Below are 26474 nucleotides of genomic sequence, written 5' to 3' on the forward strand. Positions count from 1 at the left end.
TATTGAGATCATATGGTTCCTGTCCTTTCTTTCATTGATGTGATAAATCACATTGATTGTTTTGTGGGTATTGAACCAGCCCTGCATCCCAGGTATAAATCCCACTGGATCGCCGTGAATAATTTTTTTAATGTATTGCTGGATCTGGTTGGCTAAAATCTTGTTGAGGATTTTTGCATCCATGTTCATCAGAATATTGGTCTATAGTTCTTTCTCCTTTTTAGTGGCGTCTCTGTCTGGTTTTGGAATCAAGGTAATGCTGGCTTCATAGAAAGAGTTTGGAAGTTTTCTATTTTTTGGAACATTTCTATTTCTATTTTTGGAACAGCTTCCATTTCTGTATTTTGGAACAGCTTCAAGAGAATAGGTGTTAACTCGTCTTTAAATGTGGGGTAGAATTCCCCTGGAAAGCCATCTGGCCCTGGACTCTTGTCTTTTTGGGATTTTTGATTACGAATTTGATTTCTTTACGGGTTATGGGTCTGTTCAAATTTTCTATTTCTTCCAGTTTCAGTTTTGATAGTGTATATGTTTGTAGGAATTTGTCCATTTCTTCCAGATTGCCCATTTTATTGGCATATAATTGCTCATAATATTCTCTTATTGTTGATTGTATTTCTGCTGTGTTGGTTGTGATCTCTCCTCTTTCATTGTTGAATTTATTTATTTGGGTCGTTTCCTTTTTTCTTTTTGATCCAACTGGCTAGTAGTTTATCAATGTTGTTAATTCTTTCGAAGAAACATCTTCTGATTTCATTGATCTGTTCTACTGTCTTGTTTTGTTTTGTTTTGGTTCTGATAGCATTATTTTGGCTCTAATCTTTATTATTTCCTGTCTTCTGCTGGTTTTGAGTTTTATTTGCTGTTCTTTTTGCAGATCTTCAAGATGTAAGGTTAGGTTGTATATCTGAGACCTTTCTTCCTTCTTTAGGAAGGCTTGGATTCCTATATACTTTCCTCTTATGACCGCCTTTGCTGTGTCCCAGAGGTTTTGGGTTGTAGTGTTATCATTTTCATTGGCTTCCATGCACTTTTTAATTTCTTCTTCAACTTCTTGGTTAGCCCATTCATTCTTTAGTAGGATGTTCTTTAGTCTCCAAGTATTTGTAACCTTTCCAAATTTTTTCTTGTGGTTAATTTCAAGTTTCATAGCACTGTGGTCTGAAAATATGCACAATATAATCTCCATCTTTTTGTACTTGTTGAGGGTTGATTTATGTCCCAGTATGTGGTCTATTCTGGAGAACGATCTATGTGCACTAGAGACAAATGTATATTCCACTGCTTTAGGATGAAATCTTCTGCATATATGTTAAGTCCATCTGGTCCAGTGTTTCATTCAAAGACATGGTTTCCTTGTTGGTTTTTTGATTAGATGATCTGTCTATTGCTGGAAGTGGGGTGTTGAAGTCCCCTACTATTATGGTATTGTTATCAATGAGTTTTTTTATGCTTGTGATTAATTGATTTATATATTTGGGTGTTTCCACAGTTGGCGCATAAATGTTTACAACTGTCAGGTCTTCTTGGTGGATAGACCAATTATTGGTTAATTGTGATATAATTATGATATAATTAATTATGATATAATGCCCTTCTTCATCTCTTGTTACAGTCTTTATTTTAAAGTCTAGATTGTCTGATATAAGTATGGCTACTCTGGCTTTCTTTTATTGACCATTAGCATGACAGATGGTTCTCCATCCCCTTACTTTCTTTTTTTTTTTTTTTTTTATTATATGAAATTTATTGTCAAATTGGTTTCCATACAACACCCAGTGCTCATCCCAAAAGGTGCCCTCCTCAATACCCATCACCCACCCTCTCCTCCCTCCCACCCCCCATCAACCCTCAGTTTGTTCTCAGTTTTTAACAGTCTCTTATGCTTTGGCTCTCTCCCACTCTAACCTCTTTCTTTTTTTTTTTTTTTTCTTTTTTCCTCCCCCTCCCCCATGGGTTCCTGTTAAGTTTCTCAGGCTCCACATAAGAGTGAAACCATATGGTATCTGTCTTTCTCTGTATGGCTTATTTCACTTAGCATCACACTCTCCAGTTCCATCCACGTTGCTACAAAAGGCCATCTTTCATTTTTTCTCATTGCCACGTAGTATTCCATTGTGTATATAAACCACAATTTCTTTATCCATTCATCAGTTGATGGACATTTAGGCTCTTTCCATAATTTGGCTATTGTTGAGAGTGCTGCTATGAACATTGGGGTACAAGTGCCCCTATGCATCAGTACTCCTGTATCCCTTGGATAAATTCCTAGCAGTGCTATTGCTGGGTCATAGGGTAGGTCTATTTTTAATTTTCTGAGGAACCTCCACACTGCTTTCCAGAGCGGCTGCACCAATTTGCATTCCCACCAACAGTGCAAGAGGGTTCCCGTTTCTCCACATCCTCGCCAGCATCTATAGTCTCCTGATTTGTTCATTTTGGCCACTCTGACTGGCGTGAGGTGATACCTGAGTGTGGTTTTGATTTGTATTTCCCTGATAAGGAGCGACGCTGAACATCTTTTCATGTGCCTGTTGGCCATCCGTCCATCCCCTTACTTTCAATCTGAAGGTATCTTTAGATTAAAGTGGGTCTCTTGTAAACAGCATATAGATGGATCTTGTTTTCTTACCCATTCTGTTACCCTATGTCTTTTGATTTGAGCATTTAGTCCATTGACGTTTAGAGTGAGTACTGAAAGATATGTATTTATTGCCATTACGTTGCTTGTGCTTGTAGAGTTGGGAGTTGCTGGTGGTGTTCTCTGGTCCTTTCTATCTTTGTTCCTTTTGGTCTTTATTTTTTTGTCTTTCTTCCAGGGCTGGTTTAGTAGTCACAAACTCCTTTAATTTTTGTTTGTCTGGGAAACTTTTAATCTGTCCTTCTATTTTGAATGACAGCCTTGCTGGATAGAGTTCTTGGCTGCATATTTTTTGATTCACCACATTGAATATATCCTGCCACTCCTTTCTGGCTTGCCAAGTTTCTGTGGACAGGTCTGCTGCAAATCTGATTTGTCTTCCCTTGTAGGTTAAGGACTTTTTTTCCTTTGCTGCTTTCATGATTCTCTCCTTGCCTGAGTATTTTGTGAATTTGACTATGATATGCCTTGATGATGGTTGGGTTTTTTTAATCTAATGGGAGTCCTCTGTGCTTCCTGGATTTTGATGTCTGTGTCTTCCCCCAGCTTAGTTTTCTGCTATGATTTGCTCCCATAACCCTTCTACCTCTTTTTCTCTCTCTTCATCTTCTGGGACCCCTATGATTCTAACGTTGTTCCTTTTTAATGAGTCACTGCTTTCTCTAATTCTTAAATTGTGCTCTTTTTCCTTAGTCTCCCTCTTTTTTTCTGCTTCATTATTCTCCATAAGTTTGTCCTCTATATCACTGATTCTCTGCTCTGTCTCATTCATCCTTGACGCCATGGCATTCATTCGAGATTTCAGCTTAGTTACAACATTTTTTATTTCATCCTGACTGGCTTTTACTTCTTTTATCTCTGCAGAAAGGGATTCTAATCTATTTTCGACTCCAGCTAGTATTCTTATTATTGTGATTCTAAATTCTGATTCAGACATCTTGCTTGTACCTGTGTTAGTTAAGCCTCTGTCATTTCTTCCTGCTCTTTCTTTTGGGGTGAATTCCTTTATTTCATCATTTTGAAGAGAAAAAAGGAATTGAGGTAAAAAAATTAAAATTAAAAAAATTAAAATTAAAAAAATATTAAAATTAAAAAATTAAACACGCGCACACATACCCCCCCCCCCCCCCACACACACAACTCGAATAAGTGATGCTAGATCCTTAGTCTGGGTGTTGAAAGGGGCTTAATAGATCAGAGAAAAAGGGAAAGAAAGAAGGAAAAAAAGGAAATCTTTTGAAAATTTGAAGAAATGAATAGACTAAAGTAGAATAAAATGAAGTGATGGAAATAAAATAGAATTCGAAAAAATTTACATAAATGTAAAAAATATAATAGAAAAAAATTAAAGAAAAATATTTTTAATAAAAATTGAAAACAAAAATAAAGTTTTTCTCTTTCTGTACTCAAGAAAAAGAAATGAAAAAGAGAAAAAAGGAAAAGAATAAAAAGGGAAAATTGAATAAATGGACCAGTGAACAGACTGAAATATGATAGAAACGACTTCATTTTTCTCTAGAAGTCCAAGTATGAATAGCTTTAATAATAGCTTTAGTTTAGTCCATAAACTAAGCAGATGGAGAGACTCATGTTCCTGAAGAGCGAGGTTGGCCTGGTTGGGTGGGGCTTAGTGTAACGGCTCATTCTTCACTAGATGGTGCTGCTTAGCTTACTGGGGTGGATTGGTGTGGCGCTTGTACGTGTGTATGTGCATGTGCAAGAGCGGTGATAATGGTGTCATCCAGCTACCCAGTCTCTCGTATCAGAACTCTGTTCTCCCTGATCAGCAATCACACACACATCCTTTGTCTTCAGTACCGTCCTTTGTCTTTGGCTCCCGTCCACTCCCCGGCTTTACACAGTCTGTGGCCATGCCCCAGGCAGAACCTCCTGAGTTTTATCTCACATGCGGCTGTTTTCCCCACCCCTTATTTCTGAGGAACTGTGGCTTTGACCTGTTCTGTCCCTCTGCGGGAGGGTGTCACCAAGCAATGGCCAGGTGCTGGCTGCACCCAGGAACATTCGTGGGACTGCGCTGCTGCTGGTACCCAGGGACTGCGGCTAGGTGTCAGCCCACCCCAGAAAAAGTTCACGCAATCGGGTAGCAGCAGCGTTTTAGGGATTATGACAAATCACCACACACATTTGGCACCAGGCTTCACCCCCAGCAACCTTGTTCCAGAACCAGTAAATACGGTTGTTCTTCCAGGTCCACTGGGGCCTTTGCCTTTGGGGGAGTCACAGAGCCTCTACCAGGTGTCCTCCCAGCAGGGGAACTGCCTCTCCCATGTGGTCCAAAGACCCCCAGGCTTCACTCTGCTCCTGGGGATTCACCCTTCTCACCAGAGCATCGCCAGGTATTGTGTTGCAGAGCTTCAGACTCTGTACTTGCCCTGTTTATAGAGTCTTAATAGAGTTTAAACCCTTTCTTTTTCCTTTCTCCATTTTTAGTTGAGTCCCTGCAGCTGTTTCCACGGTTCTACTTTCTTTCCAGATGCTTTTGGTGGTGGTGGTGGGGGGGGGGGGGTGCTTTTCCCGTATTCTCCTCACCTCCATCCTCTCCACATGCAAAAACAGCTCCCTGCCCTCCACGGCTTCTCTCTTCCCCAGTTCACCTCTCTGTGCTGCGTACCTGCTGAATTTTGTGGTTCAGGTTGTGCAGATTGTTGTGTTAATCCTCAGTTTTCTAGGTGTGCAGGATGGTTTAGTGTTGATCTGGCTGTATCTCATGGACGTGAGACACAAGAAAAACTTCCATGCTGTTCCGCCATCTTGGCTTCTCCCTTCTACTGTTGCTTTTAAATAGGAAAGCTTCCTATGCTACCTTCCTATCTCTACCCACAATTGTGATAAGTAGTTTAGGGCCATAAATATCAGCTGAATGATATGAATGAGAAGTGTCTACAGTTTATCTTTAGAACTTAAGGGCCCATACCTATTTGAGTTTTACATAAGCACATGTGGAACAATGACTTGTGAATCTACTCTAATCTATTTCTAAATCTATTATGGTTTCTTAGAAAAAGCAGGAATTAAAGTAGTCTTCCTATATATAACACATACCAAAGCAAGTAGTATTTCTCAGTTTCAGGAGTGTAGTGTCATAAACAATCAAGATGTGATGGATGTGTCTCATCTGTGAGAGCAGGGGGTGCGGTCAAGAAAACCAATCTGGTACAAAGAGTATTTTCTGGGTGGCAGTGTTTGATCTTACCTTAATTTGCTCCATAAGGATTGCATTGGTTGCTTCTGTTTCCCGAAGCAGGACATTTAAGTGATCAGCGCTTTTTGTGGTAGAACTGAGCTTTTGAACCAATTCTTCTTTGGTAAATTCAGCATGCCATAAAGGAGGCTCTGCAAGATGTTGTTCCAGTAATTAATTCTCAAAATCAGAGATTATAGATGAAGATTCTAAGTAAGAAGTGTATCTAAGTATGGATATTTTAGTTTGCAATATTACTCAGGTCCACTCTCTGTCATTCTTCTATTCAACATATCTCCATTACATGTTGAGTATAACACTAATAAGGCAGAATCTCTGTTGTAAAGCATGTAATCTAACTGCATTCAAGTTCTATGAACCCCAGTTCTAGAATTTGTAGACAGTTCTATCAGTTTCACTACTCACACTCCTCTATGTCCCAAGAGTTTATGTCATTTTAATTATAAACAAGGGGAGTAGTAATATTCACCAATCGTTTATATCATGGATGCTTGTAAGAATTTTATATGAAGTGGGTAGGTATCATTATTCAAATTTTATAGAGAAGGAACAGGCTCGAAGTTGACAAGGAATTTTGGCAGATCTGATTCTTGAGTCTGCTGCCAGTCTCTCATGATGCCTCCATGCCATTACTACTAACCTTGCCTGGAGGACTAACTGCAGTTTCCACCCACACCACAATCAGTGACCATGGACACAAACAGTCCTTACTCTAGATCCTGAAACTTCAGTTAGAGGATAGAGTCTCTCTGAATTATGAACATTAATGTTCATGACAGGTAAGACTAACATGTACCAAAACTTTACCATATTTAAATACGTTTAGCACTACTAAGTCACCCAGAGGAATAAATGAAAGCTGTCAGTTTCTTAGAAGGGTGAGAGAATAGTTCATCCTACTTTCTAATACTACATAGCTTACAACCATCTATTTCTGGCTCAAGCTTAGAGCAGAACTAGCATTAAAAACAAACAATTGCTTCATTCTGTAGAAGAGTCTTCCATTTGGGGTGGAACACTGAAAGAAATTTTCCTAGAGTAGTTAAAAAAAACAAGTATAACTTAAGGGTTAGGATTTATTAGACAAGACAACAGAGCTAAATAAGAAAAACATACCCAAAGAGAGAGACCTACCAAGTTTAGTTTCAGGAGAATTAAGCAGTTGCTCTAAAGACTGTGTGTGAGTGCCAGAGGAAGATACAGACTCTGTGTCAGTTGTCTCCATTCCTTCTCCCTCCTCCCGGGTTATGGTGTACATGTCTGGTAGGGGAAGGTCTGTGCTTCTCCTTTCTCGAAGGTTCTTCAAAGGTTGGTGGGAAGAAGCTGGGCCTATTAAATTTTTTTTTTAAAGTGTGAGATTGTTCAAAACCATGGATTCAGCATTCACTGAGATACACGATGAGATTAAAATGATCACAGGGATGTCAAATGGTATGATAGGGAATTTGAAGAACTAGAAGACAAGTAATAGGTGCATAAAGAATTTCTAAGCTAGGGGCGCCTGGGTGGCTCAGTCGGTTGGGCGTCTGACTTCGGCTCAGGTCATGATCTCGTGGTCCGTGAGTTCGAGCCCCGCATCGGGCTCTGGGCTGACAGCTCAGAGCCTGGAGCCTGTTTTGGATTCTGTGTGTCCCTCTCTCTCTGACCCTTCCCTGCTCATGCTCTGTCTCTCTCTGTCTCAAAAATAAATAAATGTTAAAAAAAAAAATTAAAAAAAAGAATTTCTGTCAGTACTAAAAATTTATTAAAATAGAAGTTATTGAACTTTTAATCACTTAAATAATTTCAACAGAAGCTATAAATTAATTGCTACCACCTAGATAAGATATACTATTAAATACTGTAATAGAGCTATACTGTTGCAAAATACTGGCAGAAATTCTAAAACTAGACTCTGTTTTTGAGGATTAGTTATTTCAGATAGCTGCATGCTTTCTGACACAACACTCTTGCTGAAATTTGCTGGACAGATATTCTTGTTTATTACTGCCTTACACCTTTACCTCTGCTGGTTCCTACCACTGCCTCTTCATATCTTCAGTGTTTAGCCAAAGAAAGGCCTAGCATCCAGGGCAGGGATCTATTACACTCCTCAGGCCAGGCTTTCCTGTTTGCTGATAATGAACACTTGCATAGATATGTAAGATCTGTAAGGCACTTTCAAACACATTACTTTATTAATCCCAAGAAACCCAAAGGTCAGAGAAATTAAATGACTTTGTCCAAGGTATCATAGTAGGGTTAGGGGTAAGAATTCTAACCCAGATCTGTTAAATTCCAATTTCATTTATTTTCCATTCCATGAAGTTACCTCATTTCTTTCTTTCTTTTAAGGTTTATTTATTTTGAGAGAGAGAGAGAGAGAAAGAGAATATGCACATGAGCAGGGGAGGGGCAGAGAGAGAGGGAGGGAGAGAGAATTCTAAGCAGGCTCCATGCTCAATCTCATGAACCATGAGATCATGACTGAGCCGAAATCAAGAGTCGGACACTTAATCAACTGAGCCACCAAGGCACCCATCTAATTAAGCAGAAATTTTAAAGGGAAGAAACTATATTGGCCAATTGATCCTACAAGTTCAATGTTGCCCAGTTGCTGTTAGTAAGCTGCTAACTCTCATAATCCTAATCACAAAACAGATACATTTGGTGATCAACAGTGGAGAACATCAGATTCAGTGAATACTGGAATTTGGACACATGTCATGAGACTGCAGGTTATGTCTGAGTGAGAGAACAGGAAATAGTGTTACACAGAGGGTAACAAACACGTGAAAGTCAGTACTGTAAGAGGTGAGGAGGTGGCTATAAGTATAATCAACAAGGGTTCAAATGGTTCAAATATCTTCTCAGTAAGCTAATCCAAAATTCACTGGCACTGGCTTTCACCTGATACATTTTCTATTTTCTTATGAACTTGTGGAGAATGTATTTAAGTGACATAAATACATGAAAACATGAACAACCAATGTTTTCATGCATACACACATACTTCTTGTGGTCGGTTCACTCTTAAGCTGGAAAAGCTGAGCTTCCACTTTGGAGAGTTGCTGCTGTAAAGTTTCCATTGTCTTTCTGTGCTCTTCCTGCAAATGGCGCACTTGATCACGGAAGCTGCTGCGAAGGACCTCATTTTGGGACGTCAGTTGACTCACAGTCTGTGCATGTTCAGACTTTAGCATCATGTTCTCAGACTGTATTGAACACAACCTGAAGGGTGAGAGGAACTTACTTCATAGGAGATCTTTCAACTTGTCATGCTGACTCAGCTTTTCTCAACTGGGTTCTATTAGATCATTAGCCCTGAGATATTTACTAAATGTATGAATTAACTTCTAAAAGCATCTATAATGGTACTAGCTGTGCTAACCATCTGTGGACTTTGGCAGTCATCTAGTTCAAATCATTTCTGTGTTCTATAGTTCATGAGGAACCTCATTTGAGTAACCATGTTACAATGGTTCAGATGAGGAACTTCCTTCATCATTTATCAAAAAATAGGGTTAAATTTAGAGCATAAAATAATTATATTTTAAATTGTCCCCCTTTCAAGTTATCTTATGTGGTAATAGGATTACTGTACCTTTTCTGTATTACCTTGGAAACACAAAAATGAATACTTTCTTTTGATTCATAAATAAAGCCTTAGGAAAAGCCTTATGGAAAGTTTTCTGAGCCATTCTGAGCCAAGTAATGCAAAACTCTGAAACACATAGACTTGGTTTATTACAGCTGTTTTAAGATCTTGCTGCACAGTAGAATCATTGGGTCCCTTGTTAAAAACATACACATCTAGTTCTCATCCTAGAGCCACTGAATCAGAATGTCTGGAGGTGGTCCTAGAAATTGCCTACTTTTAGCAGTTTTGCATGCAATTTGTATGTTGTCAGCCTGATGCTAGCCATGCAACTATAATTTAGGAACCACTATGTTTAATGGTTCACTCATAGTCTTGATGTTTTATGTTTGGATTTGGTAAAAAAAAAAAAAAAAAAAAAAAAAAAAGTTTTCTTTTAATGCAAGGGAGCCACAAGTACTCTCATAAAAATTCAAACAATATGGAACCAATTACAGAAAGAAGTAAGAGTCTTCTTTTATTCAATTCCACCCCCCACAGTGTAAAATCCCAACTTCAGGCACAGACATTGTTAATGGTTCAACATGTAGCTTTCCAAGAGCTATTTCCTATGTGCTACACATATGCACACCATATAGTTTTAAAACAAAATTTAGTGGCTAAAGGGTGACATATAATAAAAATATCATATGCTTCAGAAAAGGTTTCTTAATTGCCAAATTTATACTGGATCAATGAATTCAGAAAATGCGAGTGTATATGTTACCCCTCAAGCCTGCTTTTTTCGTAAGCCTTTGTTTAAATAGTATCTGCCACGAAAGTAAAGGAAGAATCATCAGCAGTCACAACAATTTTCTAAGGAAGATAATAGCTACATTTTAGAGCTAGGGTCAGGTTGGTAGTTTGCAGGTGGTATCAGTGACACTTCTGACTTTACCTAGTTAAAAGCTAGAAGCCTGAATCCCAACCTGGACCCAGAACAATTGTGCTGATGGAAGTTTACCATCCGTCTCAGCTGTTAATGATGTGTTTATAGTAGCTGTACCCTCTGGGCAATGTAGTAGGTATTAGCTTCTCAGCCCAGTTATTCCTCTTGAGATGTTTTTACAATCTCATATAGAGAAAGTATGAATATTAAGATGTTTAAAAAAGAAGAGGATTTATAAAGGAAAGGCTATTTCTTCATACTGGGACACAGATAGTAACAATATTACTCTTAATATGTGTGAAGAAGGGGGCTAAGACCTCTAAAGATATCTCAAATGCTGTGAAGTTTCTAGGACTAAGAGTGCCTGGCACATAGTAGGTACTGAAAAAATATTTATTGAACTTTAGAAGCATCATTTGCACTTTTATTTGTGTTAGCAATATATTTTGCAATAACTTTTCTAGAGTAAAGAATAAGTGTGGGAAATTTCTAATGTAAAGAGCAAGCAAGCATCACCATACTTAAGCTAATCTCATGGTAAACTCCGATGATAAGGAGCTAGAAAATTGGTAGATCTTCCTGGAAACTTTTGATTTACATGTTTAACTTATATAAATTACACTGCTAAAAGATTAGAAAGCCAATAAAATGAAGTTTTTGAGATTACCATAGATTAGGTAGGTATTAAAAGCATACCTGAGGCATGTAAAGTATTCCAACATCCTTGATGAATGATGCTCAATGAAGAACTCTTTTCCTTAGTCTAAGATACAACAAATATTACCACCCAACTTCTTCATTAGGAATCCAAAGTTCCTTGTTCACAATAATCTACTCCTCCTGCCAGTATCCCTAAGGTCTACTGAAGGTACTGATTAACAGTAATAATATAACAAGTTGAAGACAGTTGCAAAGGTAAGTTGTATATTCCTTTTCAGCCAGCAGCTGTCTGAATGTTTTCCTCTCGAGAGAAAGAAAAATGCTTAATATTTGAAACTTGAGTTGGAAAGTAGGTTTTTTTAAAAGAAACATTCTGGTCACGAAGGCCATAGGAGAGACAGAATATTGGATGAACAGATAAAGTTAATTGTTTTTTAAAAAAGTGAAGCATAAAAACAATAAAAAAGGAGGGCTTTAAGATAGGAAAACAAAGTTACCAAGCCTTTAGGAATATCTGTTTCTTATTTTCAATTTATCCCAAGGAGCGACACTTTAGGAGTTCTAGCAAGGAAATATTTTGCTGCCCAGTATAAACACTGTTAGTGCTGCTAGCAACCTTACTTTTCCCGGAGTTCTGCCTCTTTGGATACAGTTTCCTGCAGCATCTTGTTATGTCTTTCTAGCAGAGTGTCATGTTCAGACTGTAACATCTGAAGTTCGGATACGTTGATCTGTAAGTTATTTTGGGTGTCCTGTAATTTGATTTTTAGTTGATCAATCAGCATTTCCAGGTGTTCTCTAAAACAGAAACAGTTTTACAAAAAATTTTGAAAGACGTAAACCTGGTTTCAAATAAATTTTACTTTAATCATTTCATCTTTTAATGTCATATTCTTGTTATTATTATGGACTATTTTAAGCGAAGTATAATTGGAAGAACTCAGTTATAGAATTCATTAGAGTCAGATTTTGTGTCTTAGGCAAATGCAGATTTACAAAAAAGGCTGCGAATTTATAAATTTCATATTCAAATGGAGAAGAGAGCATTGAATGGTATTAAAATAGCCCATTTTGTTATAGTGCTACGCTTTTAGTTAAAAAAAAAAAATCAGGTCTAAGCTTAATTTCCTTAAAAAAAAAAGCATTTAGTGCATAGGCAAATAGAAGGAATGTAAAACATTTACATTAAAATAATTTGAATCCAAAATTCCAGCACGATCAAAAAAGGCTCTAGAGGTGCCTGGGTGCTCAGTTGGTTAAGAGTCCGACTTGATTTCGGCTCAGGTCATGATCTCATGGTTCATGAGATCAAGCCCCATGTCGGGCTCTGCGCTGACAGTGCAGAGCCTGCTTGAGATTCTCTCTCTCCCTCTCTCTCTGCCCCTCCCCCACTCACACTCTTTCTCTCAGAATAAACACTAAAAAAAAAAAAAAAAAAGAACAGCACAAAAATTTTCAAAAAAGGCTCTTGCAGATGCTGACATTTTCATATTAGATGTGTCAATATTCAATTTCTGCTTTGAAATTTGAAAATGGGTTGACAGAGAAAATATCTCATTTTTCAGTCTATAGTTCCCATATTTAATAGATACTTAAATAAAAAGTAGCAAAAGTGTAAACATACAAACATTGCAGAATATTTAGTCCTAGAATAGTAAGCGGCAGATGTAAAATTGTTTTCAACACTGAATCTCTACTTATAAAACACATTTGCTGTAGAATACCTTGTTTAATATTCCTAGCATACCTTCAAATAATTTACAAAAGTGATCTTATGCTAGTTTTAAAGATGCATTAAAAATATACTACAGAAACAAATAATTGACATGGTCATAAATTTAAAAAGAATAATTTAATTCCAGACTAGAATTTAGTACTTAATTTAAAACTTTTTGAAATAAGTAAAATGTTTTAAAGCAATTTCTATTTAGCTTAATTAAATTTTAAATGTTTGTTTTTGAGAGAGAGAGAGAGAGAGGGAGACCCAGAATCTGAAGCAGGCTCCAGGTCCTGAGCTGTCAGCACAGAGCCTGACACAGGGCTTGAACTCACGTACCATGAGATCATGACCTGAGCCAGAGTTGGACATCCAACTGACTTAGCCACTCAGGCACCCCTATTTAGCTTAATTAATGGTGGGTATATCAAGGAAGCATTTTTTTCCCTTCTATTTCTAAATTTTCAAAATGGGAAAAACTAATCATAATGTAACTTCAATGTCTGTATTTCTACTATGACCAGATCCTACTACAATAAGATGGCACTATTTAGTCTATACCTCAAAGACTATCTCCTCATTTCACTGCCTGTATTACACAGTTTCTGAGTTTGTAACAGTGCCCTTGGTAGTGACATTTCCCTGCTGCTGCCTGGAGATAGTGAAGCCAAGACACCCTGCTCTCGTTGCATGTAAAATTCCACAGTCAAATGAAATCAGTCGGATTTTCAACATACTTGGTGGAGGACCTATCTCGGGGAGGAAGGGAAAGCTGCATGTTTCTTTTAATTTTGACTTTACCTTTCTTGTTTAGCTCCCTCGGTTTCAGTCTGAGACACAGATTTATTTTTCTGTTGTTTTAGAACATTGTGAACGCGGACTTTGTAGTTCTCAAATTCAGAGGCTATAGTAGCTTGTTCTGCCTATGACATTTAAAAGAGAGAGAATAATTTTTCTATTGTGTTTTCTATTGTAACATAATCCTCTTATTTTCTTTCAGATTAATGACTTACAATGAAAACCTGTTTTAGAAAATGAATAAAATGGCTGACACTCTTTATCCCTTTGATTAACTTACCCTAAAAAGTGTGTTTCTGTTGGCCTTACACTTTTTAATTCTTTGAATGATATAATTTTGTTTGACAGGAGATGTTTCTACATGTTTTCCTCCCTGGTAGATTCATTGAGTACCCATAAATTTTGTAATGGCACTATTTTTGCCTTTGGAAACTTGGAAAGATTTTTACTTAAGATAGTCCCTCTTTTCATAAATACAAGAAAAATTAATTCAAAGAAATTCAACTACTTGAACTTCAGATTTCTAAGGAGAGAGGGAAAAGTGAAATTCTAGGTCTTTCACTTTCCCAAGGTGATCTCCCATCACCCTTCTGCCAAAATTGCTTAGATGATAGCTGCACCTCTCACAAAGCTACTGTATTGAGTTTGTTTTGTATGCTGAAGAAAGCAGGCCCTCAGAGCCATTCTAGTAGAATGTTATTTTATAATCATTTGGCCCTCAGAAACAACTATATGCTTTTTAGATTATAAAATTTAAAGAAAATAACTCTTACATACAGAAATTGCAAAACAAGGTTAAAATGGAAACATGTACCTATGTCTTCCCTTTTAACAAAAAAAAAAAGGTTATGCACATGACAGGATTGGGATGGGGTTGGGGTTAGAGTCAGATGAGCTGCACCAAGTTTTCCTCTAATAAGTGCTCTTAAATAACAGGAAACACTAAAAGGCCAGACCACAGCCCTCCTGTGAACTGCTTGCTAGGTGATAACAACACCTGTCGTCTGTGTCCATGTGAAGCATGTACCTTGGCAGCGTGGCATTCTTCTTGAAGGGCTGTCACTTTTTGCTGGTATGCGCTCAATGTGCGCTGGTGCTGGTCTGCAGAGGTCTTCAGCTGTTCATGAACTTTATGTTTCTCAGAGGTTATGTCAGCCAGCTGAATCTGGGACAAAACCTTTCAATTAAGCTCTAGCAAATTGGATCTTCACTAATTAAAGATGTTCCTTTAAATAAACTTGAGTTTTGGATCATGAGTATGTATAAGGTATAAAACTAAATAGAATTTAAAATATCTATTATTATTAAAAGAGTAAAGGCAATATAATAGAACATTTCCCCAATAAATTCAGTTTTCCTTAAAAATCAATCATGAAAAATCATAAATTCCAGACTACTTGTTATAGTTCAATGTTTAATTGAATATATCAAGATATTATATAAATATAAGTTATAAAAATATATATAATAATGGAAATATACATACATATATATACAATATAAACATATGAAACCATTTTATAAACTTATTCTTGTGACTGCACTATCATTTAGAAAGCTCAGATTAGCTCTGGGGCCGTGTTGATTTTGTGTTGTACTATTCTTAGTGCATTAAGGATTTTCAAATACATGAAGAGAATCTAGCTTAAGCTAAATGGGATACTCCAGTTATATGCCATACCTGGCTCACTGCTTCTATTTTCAAAATGTTGAGGAAGGATATTGGGGGGGGGGGGGATGTGTGTGGGTATATAAATATATGTACATAAGGATATTTAGAAAAATCCCTACATGGTACCTTACTTCTTTTGTAAATCCTCAGAAGTAAAAAGAATCTTACTTTATAGACTTCTACTTGCTGCTGGCTTGCCTCCAGCTCACCCTTTAAAGATGCTTGAAGTATTAAGTGATCAGTTTCCTAAAGAATAAGAATCCTGGTTATATTTAGAAAAGAAGGGATTTATAGATACATAAACTGAAATATGAAAATGGGAAATTAACATACTGCTTGCTTTGAATCTGCCAGTTCTTTTTTGGTTTTCACAAGTAACTGCTTGATTTTGGTATTCTTTTCCTCAGATTGTTGCACTGAAGACTGTAGTGAAGCTAGCAAAGGAAATAATTTCAGAAGAGGTTGAACAATTTTTCTGAATGACTTTAAATAAATAAATGACAAGTCTTTTCTTTGTATTAACCCATATTTAAAAGAAATTTGTCTTAGCCTTTTATTATGGAACATTTCAAATATACACGACAGCAGTGCCAACAGTGTAATAAACTCCCGGCACCCCTCTCTCAGCTTTAACAATTACCAATACATGGCCAATCTTATTTCACCCAGAACAGGAATCTGGTCTGCAAGCTAAAATCTGGCTGCTGCCTGTTTTGTAAAGAGTTTTATTAGAACACAGTCAAGTTCATTTATTTACATATTGTTCACATTTGCTTTAGTACAACAATGACAAATTTACTAATGGCGATAGAGATTTGATATGACCTGTAAAGCCTAAAATATTTACTGTGTGGCCCTTGAAAGAAAAAGTTTGCCAGCCACTAACCTATACCCTTACCTATTCCTTATGCCCTCACTGGTTTTTGGGTGATTGTTTTTGTTTTTTGTTTTTTTGGTTCTTCACAAGAAATCCATTGAACTGTAAATATTTCAGTATACATCTCTTAAAATAAAGTTATATACTTAGTGTATAACTAAAAGATAAAAGCTTTACTTTTAAGAAGTATCTCAAAAGAGGTGCCTTGTATTTCCAATCATATCACAGCAGAGGCACATACCTGGTTGTCTGTTTTTGTGGTACTAATTGTTTTATGGAATGGGACTGTCAGTGACAGTTCACTAAGGAACAAATAAAACATGATAAAAACAAAAAACTTTTATGCTAACAGAGGTAAAAAAAAAAAAAAAAAAACAACATCATATAGGAATAAGTGGATTTACTGTCTAGATCACAGGTGCCCAACTACAACCAGCAGGCCAAATCTGGCCACAGCCTGTTGTGAAAGAGACGAAGAGTGTATGATAGAGACCACATAGCCTGTGAAGCCATGGAGACTGACTTCCTGGTCCTTCAAGAAACAGTGTGCTGGACACCTAGTCTAAGCCAATTACATGGGCACTATGTAATTGTGCTACTAAAGTATATTATAATCAATGATTAACTTTATGTAGTTGTACTACATGTAAATATGAACACATATACTTTAAGAATATATCTTAACTATGACTTCTTATAAGTCTAATTTAGTTAACTTCTGGCAACTATTTGCTCAGTCTGAAAATCATTTTCTAAAGCACAAATTACATATAAAACCTTTGTTAAGTGCTTCAGGAATTATGATAAGATACAGTAAGTTCCTGAGCTCAAACCGTCTAAAAATGAAATTGGGGGACAACATTTCACATGATAACATAAAGCAAGATATAAATGTATGAAAGAAATACAAAAGGCTACAGAGATCCACAGGAGCCAAAGGCTATATAAAGTTTGCACAGGACAAAAAAAAATTCATAGAATAGGAAACACTGAAGATTAGGAAGGATTCCCAAATGTGGGCATGATGGCGGGAGTGCGAGGGCATGAAAGGAGATTTCCTTTAGATATGAGATATACAGTTACAGAGTGGGGATAAATGTTGGAGGGGTTTCAGATTAAGATGTGTGTTGCTAATTTATTAAGCAACCTTCCCCCCGCCCCCAGAACATTGTCTGGACGTTTCATCTTTTTCCTACTCTACCACATCTCCTTAGCCCAGCCTTCCAAGGCCCTTCTTGCCATTAGCCTGGCGGCTTTTGGCAGATTCTACACCATTCCATTTAATCCAATATGTTGGCAGACCAATCTTCCCCCACTGTCTTTAAAAAGGGCCCCAATACATTCTTCAGGTACTTCATGAACTGGATCAAAAATGTCTTCCTAATCATACCTCACTTCTCCCTGGCAGGTCAAGTCTTTCACTCCAACTGATCAAGACTTCCAAAATTATGTTACTTCTTTTAACTTTTGCTTGTACCATGGCTGCATAAAGGAATACTCTTTCCCTGTCTGCTTTTTCTCTCCAAACCTTACCTTCAGGACTCACCTTGAGGCCCAACTTGCAATTGTTTCAGTCTACAGAATCTCTCTCCTCTGAACTCTAGTACTCACTTCCTGTACCATTTATTTCTATACTTATTTATTGAATAAATATCTTTTTTTTTTACTTTTTCCAAGGTATCAATCAATCTTCTCTTTCAGTTTAGTTGATGATCAAACATACACGTAATAACTAATTCATAAAACCAAATGTTTGTAGAAGGAAGATGGCGGCGTAGGAGGATGCTGGGCTCACCGGTCACTTAGATTCCACCTAACCCTGCCTATATAACCCAGAAAACCGCCAGAAGACTAGCAGAACGGAGTCTCTGGAGCCAAGCGCAGACGAGAGGCCCACGGAAGAGGGTAGGAAGGGCGGCGAGGTGAAGCCTGCTACACGGACTGGCAGGAGGGAGCCGGGGTGGAGGGGCAACCCGCCGGCCAAGCAGAGTCACCGAGTCTGGCTTGCAAAAGCGGAGGGGCCAGACGGAGTGTGTTCAGACAGCAAGCGGGACTTATCATCTGATCAGAGAGCCGGAGGGCTGGAGGACAACAGGAGGTAGAGTTGTTGAGCCCCGGACAACAGAGCTCGGCTTGGCTGGGAACAGAGGTGCTGCCAGTGCCATCTCCCTCGCCCATCCCCCAGCCAAACCCAAAGGGAACCAGTTCCTGCCAGGGAACTTGCTTGCACCTGGCAAACACCCAAGGTTGTGCTTCTGCGGATCCATCCGTCCAGCGACAGGTCTGACACCCTCCGGTGCCACAGGGACCCTCCCGAAGCAGATCACCGAAGGATAAGCGAGCTGAGCCTGCCCCTCCCGCCCCTGTACACCTTGCCAATCCATTCCAGCTAATACACCAGATCCCCAGCACCACAAGCCTGGCAGTGTACAAGTAGCCCAGACGGGCCACGCCACCCCACAGTGAATCCCACCCCTAGGAGAGGGGAAGAGAAGGTACACACCAGTCTGACTGTGGCCCCAGCGGTGGGCAGGGGGCAGATGTTAGGTCTGACTGCGGCCCCACCCACCAAATCCAGTTATTCAAGACAGCACAGGGGAAGTGCCCTGCAGGTCTGCACCACTCCAGGGACTATCCAAAATGACCAAATGGAAGAATCCCCCTCAAAAGAATCTCCAGGAAATAACAACAGCTAACGAACTGATCAAAAAGAATTTAAACATTATAACAGAAAGTGAATTTAGAATAATAGTCATGAAATTAATCGCTGAGCTTCAAAACAGTATAGAGGAGAGCAGAAAATCTATTGCTACAGAGATCAAGGGACTAAGGAATAGTCAGGAGGAGCTAAAAAATGCTATAAACGAGCTGCGAAATAAAATGGAAATGACCATGGCTCAGATTGAAGAGGCAGAGGAGAGAATAGGTGAACTAGAAGATAAAATTATGGAAAAAGAGGAAGCTGAGAAAAAGTTACAAAAATCCAGAAGTATGAGGGGAAAATTAGAGAACTAAGTGATGCACTAAAGAGAAATAATCTACGCATAACTGGTATTCCAGAGGAGGAAGAGAGAGGGAAAGGTGCTGAAGGTGTACTTGAAGAAATCGTAGCTAAGAACTTCCCTGATCTGGGAAAGGAAAAAGACATTGAAATCCAAGAGGCACAGAAAACCCCCTTCAGATGTAACTTGAATCGATCTTCTGCACGACATATCATAGTCAAACTGGCAAAATACAAGGATAAAGAGAAAATTCTGAAAGCAGCGAGGGAAAAATGTGCCCTAACATATAAAGGGAAACCGATAAGACTTGTGACGGATCTCTCTTCTGAAACTTGGCAGGCCAGAAAGGAATGGCAGGAGATCTTCAATGTGAAGAACAGAAAAAATATGCAGCTGAGAATCCTTTATCCAGCAAGTCTGTCATTTAGAATAGGAGAGATAAAGGTCTTCCCAAACAAAAAAAACTGAAGGAATTCGTCACCACTAAACCAGCCCTACAAGAGATCCTAAGGGGGATCCTGTGAGACAAAGTACCAGAGACATCACTACAAGCATAAAACACAAAGACATCACAATGACACTAAACCCATATCTTTCTATAATAACACTGAATGTAAAAGGACTAAATGTGCCAACCAAAAGACATAGGGTATCAGAATGGATAAAAAAACAAGACCTATCTATTTGCTGTCTACAAGAGACTCATTTTAGACCTGAGGACACCTTCAGATTGAGAGTGAGGGGATGGAGAACTATTTATCATGCTACTGGAAGTCAAAAGAAAGCTGGAGTAGCCATACTTATATCAGACAAACTAGACTTTAAATTAAAGGCTGTTACAACAGATGAAGAAGGGCATTATATAATAATTACAGGGTCTATCCGTCAGGAAGAGCTAACAATTATAAATGTCTGTGCACTGAATATGGGAGCCCCCAAATAAATAAAACAATTACTCATAAACATAAGCAACCTTATTGATAAGAATGTGGTAATTGCAGGGGACCTCAACACTCCACTTACAGAAATGGATAGATCATCTAGACACACGGTCAATAAAGAAACAAGGGCCCTGAATGATAATTGGATCAGATGGACTTGACAGATATATTTAGAACTCTGCATCCCAAAGCAACAGAATATACTTTCTTCTTGAGTGCACATGCAACATTCTCCAAGATAGATCACATACTGGGTCACAAACAGCCCTTCATAAGTATACAACAATTGAGATCATACCATGCATACTTTCAGACGACAATGCTATGAAGCTTGAAATCAACCACAGGAAAAAGTCTGGAAAACCTCCAAAAGGATGGAGGTTAAAGAACACCCTACTAAAGAATGAATGGGTCAACCAGGTAATTAGAGAAAAATTAAAAAATATATGGAAACAAATGAAAATGAAAATACAACAATCCAAACGTTTTGGGATGCAGCAAAGGCAGTCCTGAGAGGAAAATACATTGCAATCCAGGTCTATCTCAAGAAACAAGAAACATCCCAAATACAAAATCTAACAGCACACCTAAAAGAAACAGAAGCAGTACAGCAAAGACAGCCTAAACCCAGCAGAAGAAGAGAAATAATAAAGATCAGAGCAGAAATAAACAATATAGAATCTAAAAACTGTAGAGCAGATCAACGAAACCAAGAGTTGGTTTTTTGAAAAAATAAACAAAATTGATAAACCTCTAGCCAGACTTCTCAAAAAGAAAAGGGAGATGATCCAAATAGATAAAATCATGAATGAAAATTGAATTATTACAACCAATCCCTCAGAGATACAAACAATTATCAGGGAATACTCTGAAAAATTATATGCCAACAAACTGGACAACCTGGAAGAAATGGACAAATTCCTAAACACCCACACACTTCCAAAACTCAATCAGGAGGAAATAGAAAGCTTGAACAGACCCATAACCAGTGAAGAAATTGAATCAGTTATCAAAAATCTCCCAACAAATAAGAGTCCAGGACCAGATGGCTTCCCAGGGGAGTTCTACCAGACATTTAAAGCAGAGATAATACCTATCCTTCTTAAGCTATTCCAAAAAATAGAAAGGGAAGGAAAACTTCCAGACTCATTCTATGAAGCCAGTATTACTTTGATTCCTAAACCAGACAAAGACCCAGTAAAAAAAGAGAACTACAGGCCAATATCCCTGATGAATATGGATGCAAAAATTCTCAGTAAGATACTAGCAACTAGAATTCAACAGCATATAAAAAGAATTCTTCACCATGATCAAGTGGGACTCATTCCTGGGATGCAGGGCTGGTTCAACATTCGCAAATCAATCAACTTGATATATCACATTAATAAAAGAAAAGATAAGAACCATATGATCCTGTCAATCGATGCAGAAAAGGCAGTTGACAAAATTCAGCACCATTTCTTAATAAAAACCCTTCAGAAAGTCGGGATAGAAGGAACATACTTAAACATCATAGAAAACACCATAAAAGCCATCATAAAAGCCATTTATGAAAAGCCCACAGCTAACATCATCCTCAATGGGGAAAAACTGAGAGCTTTTTCCCTGAGATCAGGAACACAACAGGAATGTCCACTCTCACCGCTGTTGTTTAACATAGTGTTGGAAGTTCTAGCATCAGCAATCAGACAACAAAAGGAAATCAAAGGCATCAAAATTGGCAAAGATGAAGTCAAGCTTTCACTTTTTGCAGATGACATGATATTATACACGGAAAATCCGATAGACTCCACCAAGAGTCTGCTAGAACTGATACATGAATTCAGCAAAGTTGCAGGATACAAAATCAATGTACAGAAATCAGTTGCATTCTTATACACTAATAATGAAGATACAGAAAGACAAATAAACTGATCCCATTCACAATTGTACCAAGAAGCATAAAATACCTAGGGATAAATGTAACCAAAGATGTAAAAGATCTGTATGCTGAAAACTATAGAAGGCTTATGAAGGAAATTGAAGAAGATATAAAGAAATGGAAAAACATTCTGTGCTCATGGGTTGGAAGAATAAATATTGTCGAAATGTCAATACTACCCAAAGCTATCTACACATTCAATGCAATCCCAATCAAAATTGCACCAGCATTCTTCTCGAAGCTAGAACAAGCAATCCTAAAGTTCATATGGAACCAGAAAAGGCCCTGAATAGCCAAAGTAATTTTGAAGAAGACCGAAGCAGGAGGCATCACAATCCCAGACTTTAGCCTCTACTACAAAGCTGTCATCATCAAGACAGCATGGTATTGGCACAAAAACAGACACATAGACCAATGGAATAGAATACAGACCCCAGAACTAGACCCACAAATGTATGGCCAACTCATCTTTGACAAAGCAGGAAAGAACATCCAATGGAAAAAAGTCTCTTTAACAAATGGTGCTGGGAGAACTGGACAGCAACATGCAGAAGATTGAAACTAGACCATTTCTCACACCATTCACAAAAAGAAACTCAAAATGGATAAAGGACCTGAATGTGAGACAGGAAACCATCAAAACCCTAGAGGAGAAAGCAGGAAAAGACCTCTCTGACCTCAGCCTCAGCAATTTCTTACTTGACACATCTTCAAAGGCAAGGGAATTAAAAGCAAAAATGAACTACTGGGACCTCATGAAGATAAAAAGCTTCTGCACAGCAAAGGAAACAACCAACAAAACTAAAAGGCAACCAACGGAACGGGAAAAGATATTTGCAAATGACATATCGGACAAAGGGCTAGTATCCAAAATCTATAAAGAGCTCACCAAACTCCACACCCGAAAAACAAATAAACCAGTGAAGAAATGGGCAGAAAACATGAACAGACACTTCTCTAAAGACGACATCCGGATGGCCAACAGGCACATGAAAAGATGCTCAACGTTGCTCCTCATCAGGGAAATACAAATCAAAACCACACTCAGATATCCCCTGACGCCAGTCAGAATGGCCAAAATGAACAAATCAGGAGACTATAGATGCTGGAGAGGATGTAGAGAAAGGGGAAGCCTCTTGCACTGTTGGTGGGAATGCAAATTGGTGCAGCCGCTCTGGAAAACAGTGTGGAGGTTCCTCAAAAAATTAAAAATAGACCTACCCTATGACCCAGAAATAGCACTGCTAGGAATTTACGCAAGGGATACAGGAGTACTGATGCATAGGGGCACTTGTACCCCAATGTTTATAGCAGCACTCTCAACAAGAGCCAAATTATGGAAAGAGCCTAAATGTCCATCAACTGATGAATGAATAAAGAATAGTGGTTTATATACACAATGGAGTACTACATGGCAATGAGAAAGAATGAAATATGTCCCTTTGTAGCAACATGGATGGAACTGGAGAGTGTTATGCTAAGTGAAATAAGCCATACAGACAAAGACAGGTACCATATGTTTTCACTCTTATGTGGATTCTGAGAAACCTATCAGAAACCCATGGTGGAGGGGAAGGAAAAAAAAAAAAAAGAGGTTAGAGTGGGAGAGAGCCAAAGCATAAGAGACTGTTAAAAACTGAGAACAAACTGAGGGTTGATGGGGGGTGGGAGTGAGGGGAGGGTGGTGATGGGTATTGAGGAGGGCACCTTTTGGGATGAGCACTGGGTGTTGTATGGAAACCAATTTGACAATAAATTTCATATATTGAAAAAAACAACAAAAGAATCCCAAATGTTTTATTGAAGGAATATAATCTAGAATTCTACCATTCAATGCACCAAGAACACAGTTGGAAAATATGGTATGTACATAAGAAGAGATACATGCATAGTGAATTGTCTGGAAACTCTACAGTCGTTTCGATTATCTGAATATGTTATTTTTTCCCCCCTGGATGCAGGCAGATATCAGAACTCTGCATATGTGGCTTCATTCCTTTGTTTATTCATGGAATCACGTTTATTCAGCTGTGATTTGGCTACAGGTTGAATGAAGTACCCATTATGAAACATTCATGGGAGATTTGTTACTTTATTTATTGTGGGGATGCCATTGAAAATACAAATCTGGATTATCTGGATTATCAGTGGTTTCTGTTAAAAGTAAATATAAAATGGATACTGGGTTTGAAAATTCCCCAAGCAGACAAAACCATTTAAGTCATATAACTGAAACTTATTTAGCTTATTGTGCAAAACAAGTGAACTTGTCATCTGGGAACCCCCATTGTAATAACCAATCATTGTAAAGGTTAAATTTACTTATTTTCACTTTACAAGCCAATCCTGTAAGGTAATACCCCTGGGCTATCAGTCTCTGAATTTGAAAACTCCCATTTTGTGAAATGTTCTTATATGCACACGAGATTCATACTAAATATTATTTATTGATTTGGTGGTTTTAATTTTTGCTATTTCTGGATGTTTGACATTCCTAAGGTAGCATTAGCTTCAAAATCACATATGAGACTATTGAAATACTGATTTTATTAAAAAAAACCTTTTTTTTTTACATTTATTTTTATTTTTGAGAGACAGAGGGCAAACAGGGGAGGGGAAGAGAGAGAGAAAGATACAGAATCAGTAGCAGGCTCTGAGCTATCAGCACAGGCCCCAACGGGGGGTTTGAACCCACAATCATGAGACCATGACCTGAGGTGAAGTCAGACGCTCAACCAACTAAGCTACCCAGGTACGCCTGGAAAACACAGATTTTAATGCCCCACACTTTAAGATTCTGATTCTTTATATCTGTGCCTGGGCTTTCCAAAAAGCTCTCCAATACTGTGTGATATTCAAGTTAGGTCTGGGAATATTCAAGTTATGGTCTGGGACCACATAACACAGTGTTTCTTTCATAAAAATGTCTTTAAAACATTTTTTTTTTTCATTTATTTTTCATGGATAGAGAGACAGAGCACAAGTGGGGGAGGGGCAGAGAGAGGAGACACAGAATCCAAAGCAGGCTTCAGGCTCTGAGCTGTCAGCACAGAGCCTGATGCAGGGCTTGAACTCACAAACCGTGAGGACATGACCTGAGCTGAGGTTGGATGCTTAACCGACTGAGCCACCCAGGCACCCCCTTTTATAAAAATGTCTTAAAAAAAAGTTCTCTCACACATCTTAGTACCAGGAAAAGCTATGTTTCTTGCAATTATCACATTTGTTTTAATATTGTGGCTATTATAAACCCTGTATCTGAGAATGTTTCTGTCTTTGTATGGCTTCTGGGAAACTCCAAGCCAATTTATGGAGACCAAAGTGATACCAAAAGCACGGAGAATATACACTTTATGTCTTGATCTTATGTCTGACTTTACTGTATAGTCCTATATCTCAACATTTGCTTTTATCTCATTTCATCATTTATATATCTGAAATATTGTACGGTAGTATCTTTGCAGCCACCTCAAATCATTTTATGGGACTTCTGCTTCTTGTCATGTGGGAGTAACAAGTCTTAGACTTACTTTCAACAGTAATCAATTAGAAAACTGAACAAAATATATGAAAAAAAATCCTGCTTTCTGACAGTAGACAATAAGCACTATAGAGCTGTGATCCCTGAGAGAAGGTAAACAAGGTGAGCCCTATTACAGTCCCAGCTTTCGGTCAGGAGGCAATTTCTAGACTGTGGTACAGAAAGGGACTCCCAAACAGAGCAGTGGTCTTGCTGAGATTCAAAGAACAATAGCTTTGGAAAGAACAGTGAATAGGGAACTATAATTGGAACAATTCCCAGGGCTAACAAAGGGCTATAAATTGTTCCAACCAGCCAGAGTAAAGAGACTGTTTAATACATAGGCACTCAGTAGAAATCAGAAGATCCCTATTTTAGTAGAGAGGCTGAACTAAATCTGTATGAAAGGGCTCTCTACACTTGTCCTAAAAAATAAAAAAGAAGGAAAAACAAGCTACAAAAGAATAAAACTGATCTATAAATGCCTGCCAAAGTTTAACTCTGTAAGTGAATACAAAAAATCTAGCACTCAACATGTAAAATTCACATCCAATTAAAAAATTATTTCCCATGCAAAGAAGCAGGGAATTATTACTGATAACAGGAGAAAAAATTCAATCAATAGATTTAGAACAATAAATCACAGAATATGCTTAAAGACTGGAAGGAAAATATAATGAAGAGATAAATGGAAAGCAGGAACAAAAAAAAACACAAATGGAATTTCTGGAGATGAAACATATAATACCTCAAGAAAATATCACTGGATGGTAATAAAATATTAGACTCTGGAGATGAGAGAATTTAAAAATTAGTTACTAATAGAAACAACTAGAATAGAAACTATATTATATTTAATAATAGAAAGTATCCAAAAAGAAGCTCAGAAAGTGAAAAAAGAATAGAAAAAATGAACAAATTATCACTAATCTATGGTGATATATCAAGTGGTCTAATGTGTGTAATTGGAGTCTCAGGGGAAAAAAGGAGGATTTAA

At 37.9% G+C, this 26474-nt stretch overlaps 1 protein-coding gene across 2 annotated transcripts in view; it reads right to left on the reverse strand.

Annotated features, from left to right (window-relative positions):
- Positions 1-26474, reverse strand: part of GCC2 (GRIP and coiled-coil domain containing 2) — a 66625-nt gene that overhangs the window by 11134 nt on the left and 29017 nt on the right. For both annotated transcript variants that reach the window (XM_045445532.1, XM_045445533.1), the window contains exons 14-21: positions 15550-15650; positions 15385-15462; positions 14572-14709; positions 13548-13669; positions 11651-11827; positions 8857-9074; positions 6999-7193; positions 5856-5995 (exon numbers count right to left, since the gene is read on the reverse strand). In XM_045445532.1, the coding sequence (XP_045301488.1) occupies positions 5856-5995; positions 6999-7193; positions 8857-9074; positions 11651-11827; positions 13548-13669; positions 14572-14709; positions 15385-15462; positions 15550-15650 (1169 nt within the window). The remainder of the gene's footprint in view (positions 1-5855; positions 5996-6998; positions 7194-8856; positions 9075-11650; positions 11828-13547; positions 13670-14571; positions 14710-15384; positions 15463-15549; positions 15651-26474) is intronic.

Source organism: Leopardus geoffroyi, chromosome A3 (genome assembly GCF_018350155.1).
Source record: "Leopardus geoffroyi isolate Oge1 chromosome A3, O.geoffroyi_Oge1_pat1.0, whole genome shotgun sequence".
Classification (NCBI taxonomy): Eukaryota; Metazoa; Chordata; class Mammalia; order Carnivora; family Felidae; genus Leopardus; species Leopardus geoffroyi.